Below are 26,691 nucleotides of genomic sequence, written 5' to 3'. Positions count from 1 at the left end.
TGCGCATCATGCATTCCTTTTACTCAGATTCAAATAATGTTAAACATTTCAAATACATTATATTTCTTTTATACTGCATTCCTTTTACTTTGTGTTGCTTTTTCAACAAACCAAACAACCCGTTATGCAAACTGTTTCTTTTTTGGTGAAAGTTAAAAAAAAATACAAGAGCTTGATTTAAATGATAATTTACCGATTGTTCAAAATTATAAGTTTTGCATGAAATTTTATATTGAATATGACCATTCAATTATTAAGGTGTTCACCATAATGAGAAAAACTTGATTTTGTTAGCTTTGACCAAATCGTAATCATACATGCAAAACAAATCATGATGTAAATGAAAAGGGAAAGGGTAGAATTCGTCAAAAAAAATTCAAACTTCATGTTGGTATATGGAAAAAGCTTCCTATGAAAGCTGTTATCTACACTTATGCAACCCTAAAAGAATTCACATCCAACAACACAATTTTTGATAGAAACATTAATTTTGTGAAGCAATGATCTGAAAATTTATATGCCTGAGAAGTTATCATAAAAGGCCACAAAATTGTCAGCCTAAAAGAATCCCAAAATTAGATCTCTGAGCGAGAACTGCAGTCCACATTTTCTTGACTTTTGAAAGTGCTTGCCCCAAAAATCGCAAAGCAGTCAAGTTTTCTGTCCTGCTATAACAATGCCAGAAATTTAAGTCTCTAATTCTTGAGTCATTGTTAGAGTGCTTAAATCGGAAGCTGCTAATATGGAAACAGAGCAATTTACACTTCAAGGATAACTGCCAAGTCATTGACGGTTGTAATTTGTATTCTCAGAAGGTGACAAGCCAACACGTAAATCCTTACAGTGAAATTACGTCAATCCTTCCAAAACAGTCAGTGGCTTTGTGAACAGTGACAACCCTACAAAATCAATGGCTTTTTGAGACATAGTTAGCTGAAGCCTTGCAGTAACAGTGGAAAACACTGACCTACTGTAGCAAAATCAGAGGACCAAACCAACAAAAAATTCAACCAGATAAAAAGATTACTAGAGAATACAACTCGTTTTTTATATGAATCATCATCATGGACATATTTACAACAAAATAAATTTAAAAAACAAAAATTATGAAATAGAGTATACTAAATAAACTCAGGTGATAATGTGCTTGCCTCATCTTGATGTTGACATTTGACATTCTCATGCGTATTAACTTTCACATTTCCATCACTAGTTTAGTTTAATTATGATCATTCTTGTCCCTTACCTATATCACTTATCATGTTTCCTCTATAATATGTAAGTTTCAAACTCAGGGATTCATCTATCTTCTTACACCTAATAGTGTTGGGGAAGATGAGAAGTAAACACCACAATGACGAAACAAGTAAGAAAGTGAAAGCAGCGAAAAATTAAAGGACACCAGGATTTAATGTGGAAAAACCCAAAATAGGGAAAAAACCACGGAGCCACACCACACTAAGAAATCCATTATGAAAATTGGAAGAAATAATACAGATCTTTTTTCTCTCTCACTCTCTCATTGCTTTTTTTCTCACATGCACCGTTTTCAATATCTAAACCTTTAGAAAATACAAGAGAAAGTAAGTTATAACTCTTAAGGGATGCGACCCTTGAGAAAAATGAGAAAAATAAATGTTTAGTCCATCTCGTAGTGTGCGGCGCCAGTTTGGGGAGCTGCGGCACCCAATCTCTGTTTTGCAATGCTGTAACACTCAAACAGTCAGCGCTGTGGCGCTCAGTCTCTATCTTGACCCGCTGCGGCGTCATATTTGGATTGCTACAATGCTCTGCTCTCTGTCTTTTAGCGTTTGGGCGCTCAAAAACACAGTGCCAGGGCGTTGTACAGAAAAAAGTTTTTGTCTGCAAAAGCCCAAACCTAAGCAAGGGGTAAACCCCTCGCACCTCACAGCGAGCACAAGAAACTTGAGTTTCGAGGCAATAGAACAATTTGAATGATCAACACAATCAGATTCCACACATAACAATAGGTAGTGCATGAGACCATTGCTATATACTAAGGATAAGACTACCAATAATGATAGCCCTTGCATTCTATGACATGTAATGCTTTTTTTTAAATAACAGAAAAATCACAAAATAGTCCCCAATTTATTCTTGTGTGGCCAATTTAGTCCTAGAGTATCAAGTTGTCCCAATTTCGTCTCTTATGTTGTAATTGTGATATAAGTTGATCCTAATTTAGTCCTTCAACTTTACAAAATCAATCTCAATTTAGTCCCAAAGGGACCATTTTGGATCAATTTTGTATAGTCAAGGAAATATTTTGGGACTAAAATGATCATATACGAATAGTCTGGGGATTATTCTAAAATCCCAAAATAGTCCCCAAACTTTTTAATAGATTATTTATTAGAAAATTTAAAGTTGAACCTTGCTGATAGCTTGTCGTATCTTGCCCTTAGTTGTTTGGACCTTGCTAGCATTGGCTGGACCTTTTTGGCAGTTGGATGTCTTACACCGCTCAAAGGGCATGCAAAATGCAATGTTAGTGGATCGGGGGGTTATGTGCCTTTAAATGATCTCCTTAATTAATCTTGAACCCTTATGCTGAACCCTTAGAGCATAAGGGGAACCTTTTTTGGGTCTTGTTGCTTTATTTTGGCTCATTGACTTATTGTTCAAATCAGATTTTTTGACAAATCTAGATAAAATGCAATGAATTACTTAGTAAAAGATGTAACATGTCACAATGTCTATGTGAAGCTTTTGTTAGTTCATGTTGTTTATTGTGTGCTAGAAGCTAAGTTGGTAAAGAGGCCAATTTGATTTCGTTAGCTACATATGACAATCTACAAACACATCTAGAGACATAAATAAAGCGGGTATAGGACATTATGTTTTATGAGAACCTAAAAAGAGAAAAAGTGCAAGGCTTAACCTAGTTGACACTTTTAGTAGTAATAGATATGCGTTATAAATGGATGACATTCTTTAAACTCAAAGAGGCACTAATACAAAGCATGTGAAAATAGTATGTTGCTAGTATCCTGGATATTTTCTTACTTAATGAAGTAAATAGATAATTTGATCACCTTGAATACCAATGAAAATCTACACCTAATTATAGATGTAAATTAAATGTGCATGAAACAAAAAAATTTAAGTGGAAAACTCAAAAGGAGAAATTGTTGGGTCTAGCCCAATTGAGACAACTTTCACTTGTGGTAGACATGAGTTACAAAGTATTTTTCTTTCCTAGATTTGGAGGCATCAATATATTGAAAACGAAGTATGATATTGCTATTATCCTTGGTGTCGAGGATAGTCCTTTATTAGGGGGAGAGTGTGGCATGACCTTAAGACAGGGAATGGTGTGGCATGACCTTAAGACAGGGGAATGATGCGGCGTTGAAAGGTTAGGGAGGCCGTTGAGGATAGTTGGGACTCAACAGTTGTGAAGGTCCTACTGGAGGTGAAGGAGACGAATATTTTTCATAAAGCCAAAATCAACACCATTGATGATATATTAGGGAGTAAGAAGTCCAACTACAAAACCAAAATGAAATAGGAAGAAATTAAGCATATTATCTGTTCAAATCAACTATCAATGAATTGAAAGCACCACACACAGATAATGAAACACAGAACAATGCTGTGAAAACTTTTCCAAATGGGAAAATAAAGAGATATTTGATAAGTAAAATTAGATTTCTAAAGGTAATCAAGGATGCTGATATTGTACTATAATAGGATAGCATACGAAACTACAATGAGTTAGCATCAAATAAGAAAAGGAAGTAAAAGTAAACTGAACCAATTGTTGACTAAACTAAGCCTGATTTGCATTTTCAATAACTAAAGATCTTTAAATTTGCATCAATAATCTTCCTGTTTGAGATAGAGATGATCTAAGAAGCAGGAAGGCCAAGGAAGCGTCTGGGGAAATAAGGAAAATTCTTTTTGAGGTAGAGATGACACATTTTGAAGGTGGTTGGCAAGGCAATGCAAGGAGATCGACAAGGTGATTGAGGTCGAAAAGATACACAGGCACGCACTCTGCTGGGAATTTGACTGTTTAATAGGATATCAACAACAACAACATCAAGCCTTTATCCCACTACGTGGGGTCGGCTACATGAATCCTTTTTCTCCATTGTCCTATTAAAGGTCAAATTCTCATTTAAATCTAATAAAGAAAGGTCATTCCTAATATTTTCTAACCAAGTCTTTTTAGGTCTGCCTCTACCTTTCTTAACATAAGTCAAATCTAAAACCTCTACTCTCCTAACCGGGTCATTGGAAGGCCTCCGTTTTATGTGACCAAACCATCTAAGGCAACTCTCTCTAATCTTATCTTCTACTGGAGCAACTCCAACCTTTTAACTTATATGCTCATTTCATATCCTATCTCTAAGGGTAAAGCCACTCATCCACCTGAGCATCCTCATCTCTGTCACACTTAACTTAGTATTATGCTTCTCTTTTAATGGCCAACATTCAGCACCATAAAGCATTGCATGCCTCACTACCATCTTATAGAATTTTCCCTTAAGTTTGAGGGGTACTTTTCTATCACACAACAAGCCCGATGCATTCCTCCACTATTTAATTGGATATCCATATTAAAAAATATAGTTTTACTTCTCAACTAGGTTCATGCTTTAATGGATACCATATTACCTATTTATGTGGTGGGTGATGTAAAAGTTAATTTCAAATTAACTTTATTTCAGGCTTTATTCTTAATCTTCAACAAACTAAAAATTGCTTCAATAGTATTTTTCATGTAAATATATTTCACGTAGATGTGGTAAGGCATCGTCAACCTTTAAAGTAGTGGCATCACTCTTTATCTTTACTGGCTTCCAAGAGGATGGTGTGACTCTTGCTTATGCCAGCCCTATGGTAAGGATATGGTAGGATGCTTTAAACGCTAGGGTCATATGTCATGCACATAAAATTTTACATCACAAAATCTAAATTTCAATAATGAATTAATATATATTTTTCTAAAAGATTGCTTAAAAATTTATAATCATTAAAATCATACAACTAATTGGAGATCTATTGAAATCTAAATTGTGACGAAATTAAATAAAATCAATTATAACAATAAAAGTATAATAATATTTAGAAAAAGAAAATAAAAAAGAGGGAAGTCAACAAACTAGAATCAAGCTTCACGATTGTATAAAGTATAACTCTCAGTGAAATCAATCACTTGATTAAGGATTTGACTCTAAATGTGGAAGAAATAGCACATATACCTGGAATTTTGTGTAGACGCATAAGACCCATATTTATAATTTCAAAAAAAATTGCGGAATTACCTTATTAGTTACATATTGGGAAACCTAAATTCATGCATGATCTCAATATAGAATCAACAATATGTTCCAAGATAAGAAGACACGTAATTACTAAATTTCTGTGCTATGTATATCAGTGCCAGACATTGCTTTTTGATTGGGAAATAGTTGACTTTAGCTCCTACTAATCTTTGATTGATGTAATAGGGGATATTTTCAATGGACCTCATAAGCATGTGACTCAGTTGTGGTTTACTGCAAATTTGATCATTACATATCTTATATGTTGTGCATCGAGGGTGCTTTGCATAGTGTTCTTATATGTTACATGTTACTTGTATATAAACAACTAGCTTGGTGATGACAATATATGCTAGATCAATTTAGAGCTTTGTTTACTTTGAGATGGACTCAGAAAGGTTTCTATTAGAAAGTCTCAGTTGAAATTCCTACCACTGACGGTTCAAGCCTAGTGTCAAGATCTTTAGGGTAATTACAAAGAATTGTTTTCACATTTAAATTGTATGCCAATGAGTGATAAATAGAAACTAATAATTAACTAAATATATTTTAAATTTTTTAATAATACATAAAATGATTAAATTAAATAAATTTTAAATGCATCAAATAAAAATCTATTGTGTTTAAGGTATTGAGGAAGTTAAGATGACTCACACACACTCACAGTTAAAATTGAATATTAAATAAATTAAGAACAAGCTTTATTATAAAATCCATAGCTGATCATACTATACGATTTTGGATTGTATTGTTTGATCAATTTAATTTTAGTTTTGATTAATATGAATAACTTGATTAGTTAAGCAATTTATTATTGATCAACGAGAATAGAGAAGAAACTATCACAAACTTCTTTTATTTAGTCTGTAATTGTAATAGAGAAGGCTCTACAACTATCTTTTTGAACATCAGGGGTAGTTAATTTTAAATTCTCAGGAGCATTCTTTAGTACAACATGATTTCTATCTTCATTATGCTTTACTTAAAAATCCAGTAGTTCAAGAAAATTGTCTTGATTTTTGGAGTTGAAACTCTCATTATGCCCCTGAAAAGCTAATTCTTATCTTAGCAGAAATTTTATACAATCAACAAAAGAATTTAGGTGAACATGATATGCATTTGTAACTCGATCGGACTGCATCTGCAAGGCAAAGTTAATATGTTGATCTTGTTTCATTAAAACCTCACAATTCAACTTTGTATTATTATGAACACTACTAGGTCCTCCTATATGTAGATCAAATATATCATGTTTTTTCTAATTCGAGAATCCATTAATGCGAAATGCCTCATGGTCTTCTTTTCATCTTCCTTCTACCCCAAAAAGATTGTAATACAAATAATATGCTTAATCTTTCTGAATACTATATTCTAACTAACTGGAGTATCTATCAAACCATCTCAGATTGAAACATTTATCTTTAATTCCAAACTTACTTTTAGGAAAGTCATGATTGCGAGGCTGACAAGGACCATTTTGCAAATATGATCTTCAAATTTGATCACGAATGTTAACACTATAATCAGAAATAGGTATACGCAATCCAGGATCTGATTGAAGATTCTGTACATATGGTTCCGTGCTTTTTAATGATTCACCATTTGTTCGATTTCTTTTTTTATTTTGTTCATCATCATTATTTCTTGAATCCTCTATTGCTGTTGATAAACAAGATTGTGAGGCATTCTTAAAATATTTCTCCATAATCTTTGTGCAAAGTCAAACCACCTAAAACATGTAGAACTCATTTGAAGCATTTAGTCAATTATGATATTAAAAAAAATTCTCCTAAATATTTTGATGAATAAATTGTTCAGCATAATGATAAGCAAAGTAAACAGGATGATTCCTAACATTCATATTGATATGTTACCTAAATAATTAAGATGGTAATAGAGCATTATAATGTTGATAAAATTGTATTCATGTGTCCTTTGGAATCTATCTAATGAGGCAAGCATTTTATAGAAGATTCAAACCCGTAAGCACATACACAAATATTTGAAGCATATTGATATGCAACCACTCCAAAAAATAGAAAACACAAGGAAACACATTAACACAACTACGTGAAACAGCCAAACAGGGATAGATCACAACCCAAATATGACCAACATTTTTTTTAACCTCCACATAATACACATGGAAAAAAAGTAAAAAACTTATGCTTAAAAATTGAAAAGAAGACGATGAAACAAATGGTGATAGCAGGACTGATGCCGAAAGTAAAAAACATCCAAATCAATTTTATGAAGTAAAAAGCATCCAAACCAATGCAATTCCGGATCTTACCTTCAAAGACGGACTGCTCACGGGCCACAGCGGCACTGCCGGATCGAAGAAGGACGAAGGGAACGAGATGCCAGAAGCCGAAGGAAGAAGCAACGTGTACAAGATGCTAACAAAGACGGACCGTTTCGAGAAGCACCGATCCGATAGCTCTCATGTTGGACGCACTAGCGGTAGCCGACAGAAGAAGCAACAAGACGAGAGCTGCACCGCGCGAGAGCAGAGCGACTATTAGGGCGAGCGAATGTTGAACCGGCCAAAATCACGACGTAAGCGAGTATATATGTTTTTTTATTTCATGGAGGGGGCACGTTCCCCCGTGGGACCTCGCCTCCCTCCGCCGCTGTTCAATAATATATTTAATGTAAATATATTTCACTTAGATGTGGCGAGGCATCGTCAACCTATAAAGTGGTGGCATTACTCTTTTATCATTACTAGCTTCCAAGAGGATGTAGTGACTCTTGCTTATGCTAGACCATATCCTAATGCTATAGTAGGATGCTTTAAACGCTAGGGTCATATGTCATGCACATAAAATTTTACATCACTAAATCTAAATTTCAATAATGAATTAATATTTATTTTTCTAAAAAATTGCTTAAAAATTTATAATCATTAAAATCATTAACTAATTGGAGATCTATTGAAATCTAAATTGTGAAAAAGATAAATAAAATCAGTCATATTAGGGTGTCAATTTCGTGTCACGGGTCGGGTTCGGGTCAAACCCGATACTGACCCGGTGCTATTCGGGTCAAACCCGAGCCCGAACCGTTTTTATAAACGGGTCAAAACATTCAACCCGAACCCGACCCGTCGGGTTTCCGAGTTGATTCGATCCGACACGAAACGGGAGGAATTCCGTTGAAGCTGCAAGAATTCGGGTTAACCAGCAGCCGATGCGTAAATGGGAGCCTTCGTTCAACGGAGGGAGAAGCAGACTGCGTCGAGCTCGTCTCGTCGACTTGATTGGAACGTCTTCGACGCCTCAATGGAAGGGAGAGTGGGGTCGAGGGACGGCTGAGCAGCGGGTCACAAGGTCAGCGCGTTCGACAAATTGGCCGCGTCAGTCCGACTGTGGGTTGACGCAACACTGGCGCTTGACTGCCTGAGCTAACGCGATTTGATGATACGAGATGCGGTCCACGCGGAGGCTGAGCTGAGCGACCTGAGATGACGATTGACACAGACGACTGAGCTGACTCGAACTTGATTTCTGGGTCAGTCCGGGTCAATGTCGAGTTTCCGAGTCAATCCGGACCCGACCCATTTTTTCAAAAGGGTCAAAACCTTTAACTTTAACCCGACCCGATTAGGTTCGAGTTGACCCGACCCCGAAACTTTTGTGACCGGTTCGAGTCGGGTTTTCGGGTCGTGTCCATGGTTTAAAATTGCGCAATATGAGGCTCGCCTTGAGGCCCGCCTTTGCGCAATTCCAATAAAAAACGCCTCGATGCTTACGCCTCGTGTTTTTTTTATGAGGCTTACACCTCAACTTGGTTGAGGCCCGCCTCGCCTCACTTGCATGAGGCTTACGCCTCACGCTATATATATTAAAACTTACTTAAATCTTGAAATAAATGGCCGATATTGGACTCTATAGGAGAGGAGGAATGGGAGAGAGCAGTTCACCATAATGATGATTCAAATGAAGAACCCCTTAGTGGTGACAGTGTTGATGACTTATGAGTTCTTATGAGATATGTCATTGCTATTTATTTTTGGAAATTGGAATTATATCTTACTAAAAAGAATACTGGGATTTGGGAAAGATATAATTTTGAGTTGAACTATATTTTATGTTGTCTTATTATTGAGATATTTTGATTTCACTTCATATCGTATGCTTTTTATGTTTTATATTATTCACTCATTAATATATATAAAATTTATCATTTTATGTTTACGCAATTTTTCATTTTGAGGCTTACGCCTCAAAACGCATTGAGACTTACGCCTCGCCTCACGAATGAAAAACGCCTCAATACCCGAATACGCAATTTTAAACATTGGTCGTGTCAAATATTGACACCGCTAAGTTATAATATAATAAAAGTATAACAATATTTAGGAAAATAAAAATAAAAAAGAAGGAAGTCAACAAACTAGAATCAAGCTTCACGATTGTATAAAGTATAACTCTCAGAGAAATCTATCACTTGGTTAAGGATTTGACTCTAAATGAGGAAGAAATAGCACATATAACTGGAATTATATGTACACGCATAAGACCCATATTTATAATTTTAAAAAGAAATTGTGGAATTACCTTATTAGTTACATATTGGGAAACCTAAATTCATGCATGATCTCAATAAAGAATCAACAATATGTTTCAAGATAAGAAGACACGTAATTACTAAATTTCTGTGCTATGTATATCTGTGCCAGACATTGCTTTTTGATTGGGAAATAGTTGACTTTAGCTCCTACTAATCCTTGATTGATGTAATAGGGGATATTTTCAATGGACCTCATAAGCATGTGACTCAGTTGTGGTTTACTGCAAATTTGATCATTACATATCTTATATGTTGTGCATCTAGGGTGCTTTGCATAGTGTAATTATATGTTACATGTTACTTGTATATAAACAACTAGCTTGGTGATGACAATATGCTAGATCAATTTAGAGCTTTGTTTACTTTGAGATGGACTCAGAAAGGTTTCTATTAGAAAGTCTTAGTTGAAATTCCTACCACTGACGGTTCCAAGCCTAATGTCAAGATCTTTAGGGTAATTACAAAGAATTGTTTTCACATTTAAATTGTATGCCAATGAGCGATAAATAGAAACTAATAATTAACTGAATTATATTTTAAAATTTTTAATAATACATAAAATGATTAAATTAAAAGAAATTTTAAATCAAATAAAATCTATTGTGTTTAAGGTATTGAGGAAGTTAAGATGACTAGCACATACGGTTAAAATTGAATATTAACTAAATTAAGAAAAAACTTTATTGTAAAATCCATAGCTGATCATACTATACGATGTTGGATTGTATTGTATGATCAATTTAATTTTAGTTTTGATTAATATGAACAACTTGACTAGTCAAGCAATTTACTATTAATAATAATTGATCTTCTAAGTGTACTGTATGAAGTTGATCACCCTGTATAATATTTCAAATATTGGATTAAATATGTAGGATCAATTATGCATTAAATGAAATAATTCAAAATTTGAATGAATTGAGCATCATAGTGATTGATTGTACAATATATTTACTGATTTAAATTAATTAGTACAATCATCTTAAGTATCAATTCAATTAAAAGTATCATGGAATTTTACTATATGTTGTATTGTGTAGTACGATATGCAGTCAATCTAAGTATCAAATTGATTGTATCCTAGATCATGATCATATAGTACGATCAACCAATGATTTAAAATTCAAGTTTAATTTAGTATTAGGTATTGATTGTATAGCTGCTTTGGTGGATTAGTTTGGGCCATGTTATACTAATGAATGTGCCTTGAGTGCATCATTTAGTAGAACACCTATCTGCAAATCCTAAGAGTGATATAGAGAAAAACATTCAAAGTTTTCTTTGTTCACCATTAAAGTAATTCTCTTCCTCTCAAAATAATTTTTTTATGTGAGAGCTTTGTGAGTTTAGTGTATAAGAGTAGTTATAGATAAGAGAAGTTATAGCTCTTGAAGTGCTCATCAACACAAAAACCCCTTTGACCATTTCTATTATTTCTCACTCAAATCTCATATAATTTCTATTTTATTTGATTGCTCTTATTTTTTTCACCTTAACATCAAATTTTATTTTAAAGGATTGTATGAATTATAGTTGTAGCTGATAGCTATTAAAGTCACCTCCAAGTCTTAAGTGAGATTTGGTTTGATTTCAAAGATAGTTTTCATTATCTAGCAGGTTATGCTAGGAGTGGTGGGTTCTGGACCTTGAAGTAGGAACCTTATCATTATTGTTGGTCTTTCTTTTAACGGTCTTATTTTGACTTTTTATGATTTTGCGTTGATATCTTATTTGGATATTCATATGTTATTTATTGATGCTTCAAAATGTCTTTATCCTTATTCCTTGCCTCATGAAAATAAAACATCTCAAAACTTGATTGTGGTGTTTCAAACCTTAATTTGAATATAAGAAAAAGATGTTTCTATAGGGGGCTATGATGTACAGGCCTGAACAGAGGAAGAAATCCTACTGATGGTTTTTCATCCGAATCCACAATTCTCAATAATCGAATTAAAGGCCCAGTCAATTTGGAACTTACCAAACAGTCATTTCAAAATTTATTATCTAAAATGATAGATGATGCTTCTTTCCCTTTGACTGTTTTGGAAATCTTTGATTCAAAGAAAGCTTTGCTTGTTATAAATGCCTGTAAATGTTGCTTGTGTTCAGATATGCTTTTCAAAGTGATGAAAGTTGTAGCAAATCTAGTTGCTCCAGGCCTAATAATCTCTTTCCAACCTTCTTTTTTTCTTAGCCAAGCTAGAATAAAGACATGATTGTAGATGAAAATTGTAACTTTTGAAGCTCTTTGGGCAAGATCCTGAATGTGAGGCATGTTCCAAAATCTTTAAGAATAAATCTAGTAGCTCCAGGCCTAATAATCTCTTTCCAACATTCTTTTTTTCTTAGCCAAGCTAGAATAAAGACATTATTTTAGATAAAAAATGTAACTTTTGAAGCTCTTTGGGCAAGATCCTGAATGTGAGGCATGTTCCAAAATCTTTAAGAATAAGATTTAAATAGTGAGCTGAACATGGAGACCAATAAATGTTGTCAAACCTTTCTTGCAGTAATTCACTGGCCTTTTTATAATTTGCAGTATTATCTGTTACAAGCTGCACAACATTCAGTGGCCCCACCCATTTTACAACTTCATCAAATAATGAACAAAGTGTCTTCGCGTCCTTCGTAATATCAGAAGCATAAACAGATTTTAGGAAAGCTAAGCCCCTTGGACAATAAACAAGAAAATTAATCAAAGTTCTATTCCTGTTATCTGTCTAACCATCTGCTATGAGTGTGCAACCTATTTCTTTCCAAGATCTTCTATATGAATCTATCAACAACCGACATTATTCTTTGCAATCTCGCAGAAGATTAACTCTCAATTTGTGATATGACGGCAACTTATAACTAGGTCCAGTTGCAGCTATAGCATCAATTGCCTTCTGCGTAAAAAGAGAGTTTATGGCATTGAAGGGGATGCAACTATCGTAAAACCATCTTCCAACTGCTAAATCAGCACGATATATGGCTTCTTTGGAAGCCATTACACTTTTCAATGAGGGTTGAGAACCTGGTTTAGTTCTTGGTGCAAAAAAGTTATCTATTTCATCTTTATTTCTCTTCCCTTTATCAAGTCCTTAATGGTGTGCATTAGAGGTTTGTGACTTTGGAAGTGATGAAGACCCCCTTTCATCATCTATATATTCATCAACAAACAATCTTGTGTTCTGCTCTAACTCCTCCTGGATTTGTTCTTATTTCTATATACCTCTTACTCCTGCTAGATGCTGCTTTATCCTATTAATTCCTCCACCTTTATATATAATCCCACAATGTAGGCATCTATATTGTTTTTTTCCATCTGCACATTTACTTTCACTACAATGACTCCAAGCAATATCGATCTTTTCACGCACACCATGAGAAGAAACTGTTGGTAGATCCATTCTGTATACAATGCTAAGGTTATGTGGAGAATGACAGAAAACACCAATTAGAACATAAACACAATTTTAATAAACATAAATTGTTTAGCTTAAATCTTGTCTAATAGACTTTTAGGGGGAGATTTTAAATCTCATTATTATGATAAATGTCATCTAAGCCACATTATTGATTAAAGCTAGGATTTAAGCCACATTCTTCTCCTCATTTTAAATCTCATTATTATGATAAATGTCATTTATCCACCCCCAAAAATGCATTATGTCGATCACATATATTACTTAACAAATAGCTACAACCACCCCCAAGAATGCAAAACGATTTAAGGAATTCATGTATTACTTTTAGGGGCTGTTTGGCAACAAGTGGGATTTAGTAAATCCTGTAAATTCGGATTTAGTAAATCCGAAATGTGTTAAATCCTGAAAACTGTTTGGTATGCCAAATGTTAAATCCTGTGAAATCCCGAGAAACTATTTGGTAACATATTTCAGGATTTATAGCAGTTAGACATTTAAACGTGAAGAAGATAATTATAACTTAAAAATAAATTTATAATTAAAAATAAAAAATATAATGTGTTATAAATTTAATAATATGTTAAGTACAAATTACCCATTAATTATTATTTATACCATTAATTATATATTTAATAATAGATATATTAAGTTATATTAATTAATCTTCGCTCCTGCGATGACTTCAACCCGGATTGGAAGTTACGGCATTTTGATCGGAAGCAAGAACGGGAGCTCGCTGGCTGTGAAGGTAACTTTCTCCCTTTCGCGCGCTTCTTCGGATAAATCCTTCTCGGATTTACTAAATCCGGCTACCCATCGGATTTACTAAATCCCGGATTTAAGTTGTAAATTTGTAAATCCGGGATTTAATGCGCGCACAAAAACTATTTGGCTGGGTTTAGTGTAAATCCGACTTAAATCCCGTTGTAAATCCGATACCAAACAACCCCTTTCTTTTACATAACCATCGCATATATTACTCATTAGCAAAATCATAAATCAAACATGCAGTGAAATATTGAAATAGTGAAATGTCTCTAAGGCTTAAAAAAGTTGCTCTAAACAGTTGCCAATTCAAACAAAAAACAAAGATTGTCTCCATGAAATGACCCAAAGGCGTGCCAATCCAAAAAAAAAAAAGATTTTGGTGGAAAGGAAACATTGAAACATAAATACATAACTGAAATTTCAATTTCCACCATCAAACAAGAAAACTCATCAAGATTCACAGCCTACCGTCGGCTGCAAATAGGAGCAAGGAGAAGTGCGTGAAAATTAAAAAACTCACGATGGGTAGGAGAGGAGAACTTGACCAAGAGAAGGAAGCCTTCAATGAGTTTGATCGGCTCCGTTGCTCCGGGAAAACAACACCTCTCGTCCGAGAAAACAACTTCGTCGCTCCGCCTGGACGAATCGCGAAAATGAGGAGAAGAATAGGGTTTCACGGTTTGTAAATTTTGTATTTGTTTTGTTACTCTCTTTCTCTAAGCCATTGGATTAAATCGGACGGCTAAAAATGGTTTTATTTGAACCGGCCGGTTTTTTATAACGAGGCCGGTTTTCCGGTTCGGCGGTCGAACCGCCGGTTCGACCGGTTCTGTGCTGAAACGGTTCTTAAGCAGCCCATAACCGGCCGGCCGGCCGGTTCGGGGTTCAACCGGTTGAACCGGCCGGTCCGGTCCGGTTTTCAAAACGTTGGTTTTGCCTTTAGAACCTCAAATTTCTATTAAAAAATTGTGGTATATATATATATTATTATTATTATTTTGCTACGTGTAACAATGTTTATTAAGAAGCTAATTTTGAAAGCTGATGCACTTCTTACTTGAGTATACCTTAGCTGTGTTTGTGATAAATATATATTTGTTACTTTGAAATACTTGATTCTCTAAATTTTTAATGTCTGTATTCTTTAATCAGATATAATAAGACCTTGATGTACAGATATGAATACGACACTAATATGGGACACATCAATTATTGAAAATATAGGATATGAATATGGGTTAGACATAATATTATGATTTGCATATCTTAAAAATAGTTTATAGAAATTCAATAAACAGAATATTAAGGATAATTGAGAAACAATAAATCATTTAATTAGAATTTGTAAAACCTTAATTGCGACCTACTAGATATAAATCCAAAGGGGAAACTTCAAGGAAATGGGATATTGAGTATATGTGATTGATTTGAGTTTCTAGAGAGGAAATCAAAAATTTAGTTTTTTTATTTTTTAATATAAATAATCTTTTTAAATACAAGAAATTACATTTAAAAAAAATTTCATTAATTATTTAAGATGCACACCCCAATTTATTTTTAATATTTTTTTCTACTTGGATATATCTTTGGCATGTCAAAATGATATCAAGATGTGATATTTAGCTTCTAGAAATTTCTGAATTCAAATTCAAATGTATAAAAATTTAAATTAAATCATTACTCTATTCAAAAGTAAAAGTGCTGATATGCATGAAGTGTAGTTTAGTTTATAAACATTTTAAAATTCAAATTCACAATTTTGCCACTTGACAGACAGAATACACCAAGTGGGACACCCGTATTTCTACTTGATATTGCTATTTATATTTCTTGCCTGAACCATACAATCATATTCTCCTTCATCATTTTGTTTTGTGCAAACAACATGATCTCTGAACCCTAAACGTAGAGAATCGCCATCTAAAGGTTCAAAATACAATCCTTGTCTTGTTGATGTAACTTTCTTCATGTTCTTGTTGGCAGATACTTGATAGCTTCGCACACAACTGACTACCAGCAACCAATGCTCTTTCTGAATACACTAGCAGTGATTGTTTTGGTAGTCGCCAAGTTTCCAAACATGCACAAGGTCCGTATCTTTGGGATCAACGCAGATCGTTGATCAGTAGTGGTCGCGATTTTGGATGATAACTGGATCCTCTATACAGAAAAGCCTCTGGCAAAGGGGTTTATAATGTGTTGAGTTTTAGTTTTGTGATTACTTGACTTTGTTGCCTATCAATGTACAGAACGACATGTTGATGCAACTAGGTAATGTCAGACTTTCAAAACTGTTGCTCTTTGTGTAATAAAGGTTTACGTATTAGTAGTGTTCTTGCTCCTTTATTGTTGTTAGGACATATTGGCAAGGCTTCATGTCAGTTGTAGCTTCTCCAGTTCCCAACTGTTGGTCTAATTACTCTCTAGCTCTACCTCACTGTTCATGTCAATAAGCGAAGCACGCAGAAAAATATCTCATATTCAACGGGAAAATATTGATGGTATATTCATATGATGGTACTATCAGAATCTCAGTACTAAGATTGATAAGAAATATAGATCATCTTGATCTGTTGTTTGGGAGCTTTGACTATCAATTAAGAATTATGATTTTGAAGTTTATGTATGTGATCTGTGTGAGTTTGTTTTAATTGATCTAAATTATTACAAAAAAAAAAAAGATAGGATATAGAATAATAAATGGAGAGAGAGAGGTTAAAAGAACATAGAATTAAAATTAAATTATAGCAACTTCTAAAATGCAAACCTCTTTATAGAAAACAAACATAATATGGGATATAGTGCTATGAATAGATAATGAATCCTAGATTAATACAAAAAAAAAAAAAAAAATAAAAAAAAAAAAAAAAAAAAAAAAATTAAGGTGTGATTTTCCTATAATTTTGGGAAGTTATTAAATATGTTTGATTAATTCTAAAAATTACTAAACTTATGGGATGCTCTTATAGGCCATAGAAAGACTGATTCAAATTTCGTAGCATTTAGAATTAATGAGGTCTTTATATGCATTTTCAATTCTTGGGGTGATTAAAATAATCTATTAGTTTCCTAAAGCATCTAAAAATCATATAAAGAAAGAAAAAATTAAAAAAAAGCTAACTAAAAACCCATGAGTTCATAAATCAAAATATATTTTGAAAAAATTAATCTAAAATATTTTCATCATCAAATAATGGCAAAGACCTAATTTTTGAAATTTTTAATAATTTAAGAATTTAGGATAAAATTCCAAGAAGAAATTCTCAAACTTTATGAGTCTTGCATTTAAGTTTCCCATCACATTTATACAATGTTTCATGACCTTAGGAAGTCATTTTAAACCAAATTCTCGTTTGATAAAATCTTAAAGAATCTTGGTTCAAATTTGGGTCAAAATCAATGTTGACCCTACTTTGTATAGATTTTCTTAAGCTTTATATATGGGCCTTAATTCTCTTTAGGACTTCAACAAAGCCTTTTCTTATCGTATGGCCAAATTTTAAGATCAATTCACATATTTTCTTAGTCCAATTAAACAAATTTTCATGCCCACTTGGCCCAAATAAATAGATTATCTCAAATATAGGTCCAAATCTCTAAATTCTTCACATAGGCTTCATTTGGGATGACTTTCTTTCTTAATGCAGCTTTTTATTTTTGGACTAAAAAGACAATTTAAGAAAAAATAAAAAGCCATCCCAAATAAAGCCTTAATCATATTAAGTGAAAACATATCTTACCCTATTATCTTCAAACTAAATATAAATTAAACTTATAGTTATCTTTAAGTGCCTTTTAACTTGAGATTTTCGTAGCCCAATTGGGTAAAATTTAATCAAGTCTTAAGTGAAACCTTGAAGTATTTTTTTGGCCCAATCAAGTAAACACATTCTCACCTTAGTCAAACAATAAGTGAACCTTATAAAAATCATAAAAAAAACACCTATATTTCTTTTTAATGCAATGAAATGTTATTCTATTCCTAGTGTGGAATGTAATCCTTATTATGTATTTGGACAACATGAATGATAAACTTTCATCTCAAAATGGTACATGATCACATAAGTAATAAATAGTGAGTAAAGTATACCATCTCATTGAGACTGCAAATGCTAAATATTAACACTATGATTTCGAATTTAACCAAAACAATCAAATCAAGGTGTAGATTTACATGCTACTAAAAAAATAAGTAACACTTTAAAAAATAGAAACATCTTAGGGATATATAAATCAGATGATCAAGATATAATGGTTACATTTTGTTAGGAATTATTCTATTATTTTGTTAGAAAACAATAAAAAATATAATATGTTTTGGTATAATTAGATCTAAGGTAGATTCCACCATTCTCTAAAAAATTTAGAATTACTAAACTTTATAAACAACCTACCTATCTCTTGATGATAGCCTAAATGCAAACATATTTCATTGTTGTAGTGCGAGTGATCAAATTAGTTACAAGAGTTCAATATAGATATCACTTTTCTATGATCCGTTGTGATATTTCACCCATGATAAGCCTCTTCTTCATCTCTCAATTACAAGCAGGTCTTCGAAACTTCTAATTTGTGGCCAAATAATTACAAGTATTTAATAAAATATGTAACAAAAATAATATATAAAACTCAGATAACTACATTCAATAACTAACTAATAAAATCACATTTGGATACATCTAATCCTTTTTCCCAATGAAAAAGAAAATATTAATGGTTGATATATATTAAATTATCAAAAAGTGATTCATCATGGCTTCTAAATGTCAATGTTGTGATAATGAGGAATCCAATAATCATGTTTTTATTGATGCCCCAATTGCTTCTTGTGTCTGGTTCGTTGTTACTTATGAATTAGGCATTAACTTTATAAATGATATTTCTTATTGCCTAGATATGCTTAATATATGGTTTTCCAATCATCCTAAGGGGCATATTCTTATGATTGTTCCTTTAATCATTTTTTTGGCTTTTATGAAATGACAGGAACAATATCAAGAATCAAGGCATTATTATGAATATTGATAGAATTATTTTTATTCTTCAATTTAAAATTCAATAATTGTTTTCTGTGAATCTCTTAAAGCTCAAACATCTTATGCGCAACGACTCTTGGTCTACTTTCTTTAAAATTATTGTGGGTGCTAATTAAGTCAGTTGTTATCCTTGCATCTTTTATTGGAATAAACTCGAGGTTAATCTTATTAAAATTAATATTGATGGTTCGGTGAACAACGGTGCTACTAGCTGTGGTGGTGTTTTTTGTAATAGAAAAGGTTTATTCATTATGACTTTTGCTTCTCATATTCCAATGCATAATGTTATAATCACTGAGATGCAAGCATTACATCATGCTCTTCTTCTTCGTGTCCAAAATTATTGGAAAATTGCTTATTTCTTTCACTGTTAAGAAATATTATGCTTCCCTTTTCAATTTGCTCAAGAAAATTATCCAATTTTGGGATTTATGTCATTTTAAGATTCTCAAATTTGGAGGGAAGGTAACTTGATTGTTGATTGGTTGGCCAAAGAAAGGTACGACTATTTCTAATTCTATTCAATATTATAACTTAAATAATATTCATGAGATTAAGAGCATGGTGAGATTGGATATTAACGACTTCCCTTTCATCAGAGAAAGATGAGGTTGTTGTGTGTTGTGGGTTTGTTCATTTGTGTCTTATCTATAGTGTTGATTCTCTTCCTATTGGTCTTTGGACTATTTGTTGGTGGTGTCTTAGCGGTCTTCCTCCATTTGTGTCATGGTTGTTGTGTTGGTTCTCTTTATGTTGGTTTATGGGCTACCTGTTTAGTTTGTCTTGTAGTTTTGCTCTAGCTATTATTGTTGGGTTGGCCTTTTTTGTGGGGTTTTTGTGCTATGAGTTCTCTATGAGGTTTATTCTGGGATTTTTTTGTCTTTCTCTTCCGATCGGTTTTTCAATTATGGTTCTTGGTGAATCTTTTATGTGTTTATAGTTTGGTGTGCGTGTTCTGTAGTGTTGGCTTATGGAGCTTTTTGGGTTACCCTATTGTTGCCCTTTGTTTTGTTTTTTTAATGTCTATATGCTTGCCTATTGTTCTGGCTCTGGAGTTGTCAGCTATTAGGGTGGTTTATTTGTTTTTTTTAGGTGGCTTTCTTCTAAGAGTAGTTATGCCCTGTGTTAGTTTATTTTATTTTATTTATCTTTGTTATCATTTCATGATGGTTTTCTTTTTGTTTGAGGTCTTCTTCTTGCAGATCTTGAAATATTCAGGACATGATTATTTCTTGTGGTGTGATTCTATTTCCATGAGTTTCCACTGGTTTTGGTTTGCCTTGGTTATTGTTTTCCATATGGTCAGGTGCTTGATGGTTCTACTTCTTCTTAGGTTTAATTTTTTGCTAGCTTTATATTATATATTTTTTGTAGCTTGGTTCACATATTTGATCCAGACTTGACATATCTTGAGATGTTGATCCTATTGGCTTTTTGGGGTTTGTCTTCCTTGCAACTGACTCTTTTCATTTTTTTATTGTAACTAGTTTGGGATCTTTGACTCCAAAGTTTTTTTTTTTTAAAATTTTCTTTGTGTAGCTCTTTGAGCAAGTAATGTGTTTTAGATCCCTTTTACGGACGTTGTAATTTATATTTCATATTAACACGTAGGCCCTATGTGGGTTTTATGCAAAAAAAAAAAAAGAAAGAGAGAGAAGGAATTTGGAGACTAAGGTCCAGGATATCTCCGTTAGGCCAGTTTAGAAAATAATAGAGCTCCATATACTCCTAAACCCCAATTTCTAATTTTAATTCCAGTAGATTTATTAAAATTTGTGAACAAAATTGTATTTTAATAGTTGATTTTTATTGTATAATTTCTAGTATGTTTTTGTGCTCTTTATTATGGGCATTTTAGTTATATGCAATTGAGTTTTTAATAGTTGATTTTTCATATATGAATTTCCAAGTATATTATCGAATTGAGAGTTTTTGAAGTAATAATAATTAGATAAAAGTGTTGAAATATTCAGGTAAATATCCTTCTAAAAGTAGAAATTGAAAAGAGAAAGTTCAATGAGTAGTTTATTTTACAAGTAATATAGAATTTTATTAATAATTTCTGCATAATCACAATACTACATAAAATGCCAAATTTATTTATTATTGCATTATAGTGCTTTTTTGTAATGCATGGCATTGGAGATGTTATGTTCTGAAAGATGAAAAAGTGCACTCTCAGTTATGTTATAAATAACCCTATATGTACTCTTCTAGTCCCATCAACCTGATGTAGATGTGGAAGGGATTATAGTCACACTTACTGGAAGCAAGTATGGGAGGTTAAATAATATTGTAAGTACTCTTCTTGTCCCTTCTACCTAATGTAGATGTGGGAGGGATTTTAGCCCCATCTATTGTGTGCATGTGTGGAAGGTAAAGGGGAACACAAGAGGAAGTAAATATATAAGCATACATAAAAATATGTGCATTCTAGTCATGACATTTTATATTTTAATGTTTCTAAAAGAAGGTTAGGAAATATTTTGAGTTTTGTTTTAGTGAACTCCAAAATTCTATTTGAATAATGACAAAAAATGAAAATGAAAAATGAAATATAAGTGAATTCTAAAAATGAGAATTATTTATGGCATCTACATACCTGAGTGAAAGTGATTATGTGAGTATAAAAGTAAGTGTTGACCCCAATATCAAGTATACATAGTGGAATTTTATAAATTCTATTTTTCTTATGATTTATGTATTATAAAGCCCTTTTTATTTGATTAATTTCTTTTAAATTAATTATTTTTGGCATGTATAAATTTATTCTAATAACTAAGAAGGGTGAAGGAGTCTACTGAGCTAGTTAAGCTCACTTTATTCAAAAAACATTTGAGGAAAGGGTAATGTTCCCGCCTAGTAAATCAGGTGTAGAGGTAGGGTTTTGGGATTATTAAACTTACCAAGGAATTATTTTGCAATATAGCATTTAATTATTTGATGCATAGACTTCTATGATATGAATTATTGTAATTATATTTTGGTGAAATGAAAGTTGATTACTGCTTCTATATTTTCAGAAATAATCATTAGCTATAGTTGTAATTATTAGGTGATGAGTTTCTTAATTATATGATTCAGAAAGTTCAATCCTTCAATTAGATTCTAGGGAGTTTCATAGAAGGAGACACATGTTTAGGGAAGCCTATACTAAAAGTCATAAAATCATTACATTTCTTTTCTCTTTTTTGTTTTTAATAAATGTTGTGTTTCTTGTATCCCTCTGACCCTTATAAATAAAGAATGAAGATGAACATTTAGGATCTTTAGAGTTTTTGAGAATTATTGCTTCTTGAGCACTTATACTATAAATCTTCTTCTTAGTTGACTATTCTCTCCATTCTTATAAGTTCTCAGGTTATTTTCTCAGAGTTAGCCACATAGGAAACAAATTTGGATCCAAAATCTTCTTAGGGGTGTTGGATGTGGATTGATTCTAGTGATAAGGATATACGCTTAACTAGATAAGCAGAGTAACCCATAACCTTTAGTGAACCTAGAGAACGCAAACTTCACAACTCACTAAGACTTAATGGAGATAGAAGAGAGGTTAACTAAAATAATTCCATATGCCTTTGGAGGGATAACAAGGGGTACATAGAGGGAGAGCTCACTATAGGAGGTCAGACAGTAGAGTGCTAACCTCGATTCCTATCACTGATCTTACTCACATGCTGATGAGTGATGAAGACTATAATTTATTGGCATGACAAGTCACAAGAACCATAACCCAAACCCAATAATACATTTTCAAGAGAGATCACAAAGGCTAGGCTGCCTCCTAAGTTCAAGGTGGCATAGTGGGAGCCCTATAGGGGCAGAACTAACCCAACTGATAATACTACCATTTTTGATATAATGACTTCCCCGCTGTGCATTAATGATGCCTATAAGTGTCATTTGTTCTTCATAATGTTTAAATAGTTTGCAATGAGGTGGTCTACTCTCTTATTAATATGGGTCATTACCTCCTTCCATGAGTTCGAGATAACTTTTGTGACATAATTCTCTAGTGTCCAAAATCCCCAAAAGAACTCACAAGCTCTCTTAATGATGAGATAAGGGTTAGGAGAGTCATTGAGGAATTTCATAGTGAGATTTTGGAGGGAGATGCTGGAAGTAAAAGATTTGGGGTGTACACTCACCCAGTTGCTTTAACCCAAAGACTAAGAGATGAACCTTTTTATTACACACTAACCAAAAATACTTATTGAGAGATTGGAATTAGAGAAATGCTAATATTAAGGAATACAACAGAGTCGATGAGTCATCCATGGCTACTCGCCCCTATAAGCTTTCCCTCAAAGAGATAGTGTGCAAGGCAAGACCTGTAGAAAATTCACCCTAGAGAATGCATGGACATGATACCTAACTTGCCATGAGATCATCATCTTCCAAATTACTAGAGAGTTACCCTACAACTTAGACTACTAATGATTATATGATCGCCCACAACAATGGTGGAGCAACTTCTTCGTGTCACTCACCCTGATCATGAAGAGGTCACACACCATGCCCCAACTTACCCCACCTATACTCCTTTGAGAGTATCCATGATCGAGCTAGTTTTATAACATCCAATAAAGTGTTTTTCAAGCAATCAGTGCCTCTGAAGGTATTGTAACATCCTTAAGCATTAAGATAAAGAAACTGAAGAGAGTTTTCACATGCAATGATAACTTGAATAACTTATCAAAGTTGGCCATTGAAAGAATTCATACTCGTCGTCCTAGGTCGGCACCTAAAGAATACCTTATGGAGAGTAGCCGACCCATATACACAAAACTACATGTAAAGGAAGAAAAGCTAGCGAATTAAGTAGTGCGTGCATTGATGCGACACATTACTTGAAAGGTAAAATGACCTTCAATTGCCAAACAGTATGTACCTTTGTAATCTTGATGTCGAGTTTGCTTAAGTGGGGATACCTCACAGTCAAATCAAATGAGACCAGTCATAAAGGAATGACCTGAACCTAAAATTAATGTGTGATGTCACCAAAATGATATCCAATTGAAGAATGGACTTTGTCGTTGCATCCAAAATGCTATTGACATTCAAAAATATTATTTTATTTTATTAATTGGGATCAACCGAGGCGGTGGCAAAAATGTTAAGGCGAAGACATACAAATCGAGGAATTTAGTGAGCAATGCAACCCAAATAATGTTTGATTGTAAAACAAACTTTGTTGTTGCATTCGAAATATTGTCAAATTTCAAAAACTAAATTTTATTTAATTAATTGGGATAAACCGAGGTGGTGGAATGAATCCTTAGGAGATGACGCATAAATTGAGGAAAATAGTGTGCGACGTGACACAGATGATGTTCGATCACAAAACGGGTTTTATTGTTGCATTCAAAACATCGTTAATACTCTAAATACACTGTCAATTTATCCAATGAAAATTATGCGATGAAATCAACACGTAAAATGAGGCGATAGTGCACATTTTAAGGAAATGCATGTGAATCGAGATGATTTCAATCGATTGACACATTACAAATATTTCAGATTAATGAATAGTGAAGAGAGGACATGAATTTAAAAAATATATATAAATGAAAAAAACAAAAACAAAAATCTAATCGCATTAAATATGATTACCTCGTATCTATTGAACCTGTTTGAATCCTGCAAAATCCATAAATATTTGTTGTATCTCTATTTTGCGTCTCTTCAGAATCGCCTCGATCATTGCTGCTCCCTCAATAAAATGAGAACGTCTAAATCCTTCTGGTTTCTCTCCTAGTTCGCATGAAAGCTCTCATCTTAGATAAAACCTATAAGCCTTCTACCTGAACTTGTTCAGCCTCCTCCATTGTGTCCTATCCATAGTAGCTAGACTCACGTGAATGACTAGCCCCCCTCCTCATACGGTTTTCTCATTCATGTCCAGAACCCTACTCATCCTTCTCTAAAGCCAACCCTTTGCCTTTTTATTCATGTGAATCAGAAAGGAATACAACAACCTCCATCACTTATCCTTCTCTTAGCTTCAAGACAAAATAAATGCCTGATAATCACGTGAGCAGAAGTTGGCAACTTCACCAATTTTCTATGAAAATCTCCCTTTCATTCCCTACTACTCCTAACATCCCACTATTTACAAACCTATCATTAGTACAACACCATATCAACTTCAAATCTTCCATGTGATTTGAAGCAGCCTATTACAACTTCAAATTTGCACTTCACTCCAAACAACTTCAGCATACCAACTCATACCAAAGAGCCCACCAATCAAATCCAGTCAAAGGCCCATTACTTCCAAACTTTTTTTATAGTAAGCTTCCGTCATGTTGCATGTTGTTAGCATTAATTAGAATGATTAGTGTTTTTAATGTTTTCTTTAGTTATGTCATTAACATTTGATATATATATAAGAGTCGACATGACTTGAACCATAAAAAATATAATTATGGTATTGGCCTAGATATTTATTTTGATACATTCATTTTAGACCTTTAAGGTCTATAATAAGAGAAATTCTTCTAATAAAAGTATATAATCGGCTCAAAACCCGATCCTTGGTTAGCAAATTGACATAATCGATAAAGTTCAATTCCCAAATACAAATATCTACAAATACCCCGATGATGGTCGTGTTGAACATAGATCTTAACCATAGGGGTTAATTCTAAATATTCAAAATGCTAGCTAAAAATCCCAATGATGTATGTGTTGAACATATATCTCAACCAGAAAGGGACAATTTCAAAATTCCATCCAAATTCCCATCAAACTCTATCCACCCTCCACAGCAGATTGTCAAGATGGACAAATTGAAAGGTACTTTAGCTGACAAAAACTAATGTATGGTTGAGAATATAACTAGGATTCATTCTCAAATAATATCTTTCCAACAAGGACATGGCACGCATCCTTTAACCAACATTTTTTTTACCAAATGGCACCATAAGAAAATGGTTATGATCAGGGCCCTTTAAACTAGGTGGTTTGATGTTAAACAGTGCCACTAAAATACGTTCATGTCTAGAGCCCATAAGCTTTGCAATGACATTAAATATTTTAGATATGAATCAATAGGATATAATTGATAGGGTACAAAGCCCTATGTTAGCTAAGGTGGATTCGAATTTATTCCCTTAGATAAATTCTCCAAAAAGAAAATGGTTATGATCAGGGCCCTTTAAACTAGGTGGTTTGATGTTAAACAGTGCCACTAAAATACGTTCATGTCTAGAGCCCATAAGCTTTGCAATGACATTAAATATTTTAGATATGAATCAATAGGATATAATTGATAGGGTACAAAGCCCTATGTTAGCTAAGGTGGATTCGAATTTATTCCCTTAGATAAATTCTCCAAATCACATATCTCTAACCGGCTTTGGGATCTTCTTCCAGGATAAGTAAGGAGCATCATATTTATTATTTATTATATCCTGGATCATATGTATAGGTGGTCTTGAAGGATTGAAGCTGCAAGTGACTTTTTTTGTCAATAACATGCAATATGTCAAAATAAAAACAACTTAATAATTTAAATTGAACTTACTTATCGCCCTCAGGCTCAATGTATTGACACTTATCTGTTGCAGCTGCATGATCGCTAGCGCCAACCTCTGGTGGTCT

General features: G+C 33.3%; 1 protein-coding gene across 1 annotated transcript in view; it reads left to right on the top strand.

Moving 5' to 3' along the window:
- Positions 1 to 16,630, top strand: part of LOC110112007 (ORM1-like protein 3) — a 51,303-nt gene extending 34,673 nt beyond the window's left edge. The window contains exon 3 of the mRNA XM_028701105.1: positions 16,034 to 16,630. Coding sequence (XP_028556938.1) covers positions 16,034 to 16,172 — 139 coding nt within the window. The 3' untranslated portion in view covers positions 16,173 to 16,630. The remainder of the gene's footprint in view (positions 1 to 16,033) is intronic.
- The last annotated feature ends 10,061 nt before the right edge of the window (positions 16,631 to 26,691 follow it).

The sequence above is a fragment of the Dendrobium catenatum genome, unplaced genomic scaffold (assembly GCF_001605985.2).
Source record: "Dendrobium catenatum unplaced genomic scaffold, ASM160598v2 fragScaff_scaffold_1638, whole genome shotgun sequence".
Classification (NCBI taxonomy): Eukaryota; Viridiplantae; Streptophyta; class Magnoliopsida; order Asparagales; family Orchidaceae; genus Dendrobium; species Dendrobium catenatum.
This window is presented reverse-complemented; position numbering and strand designations above follow the sequence as displayed.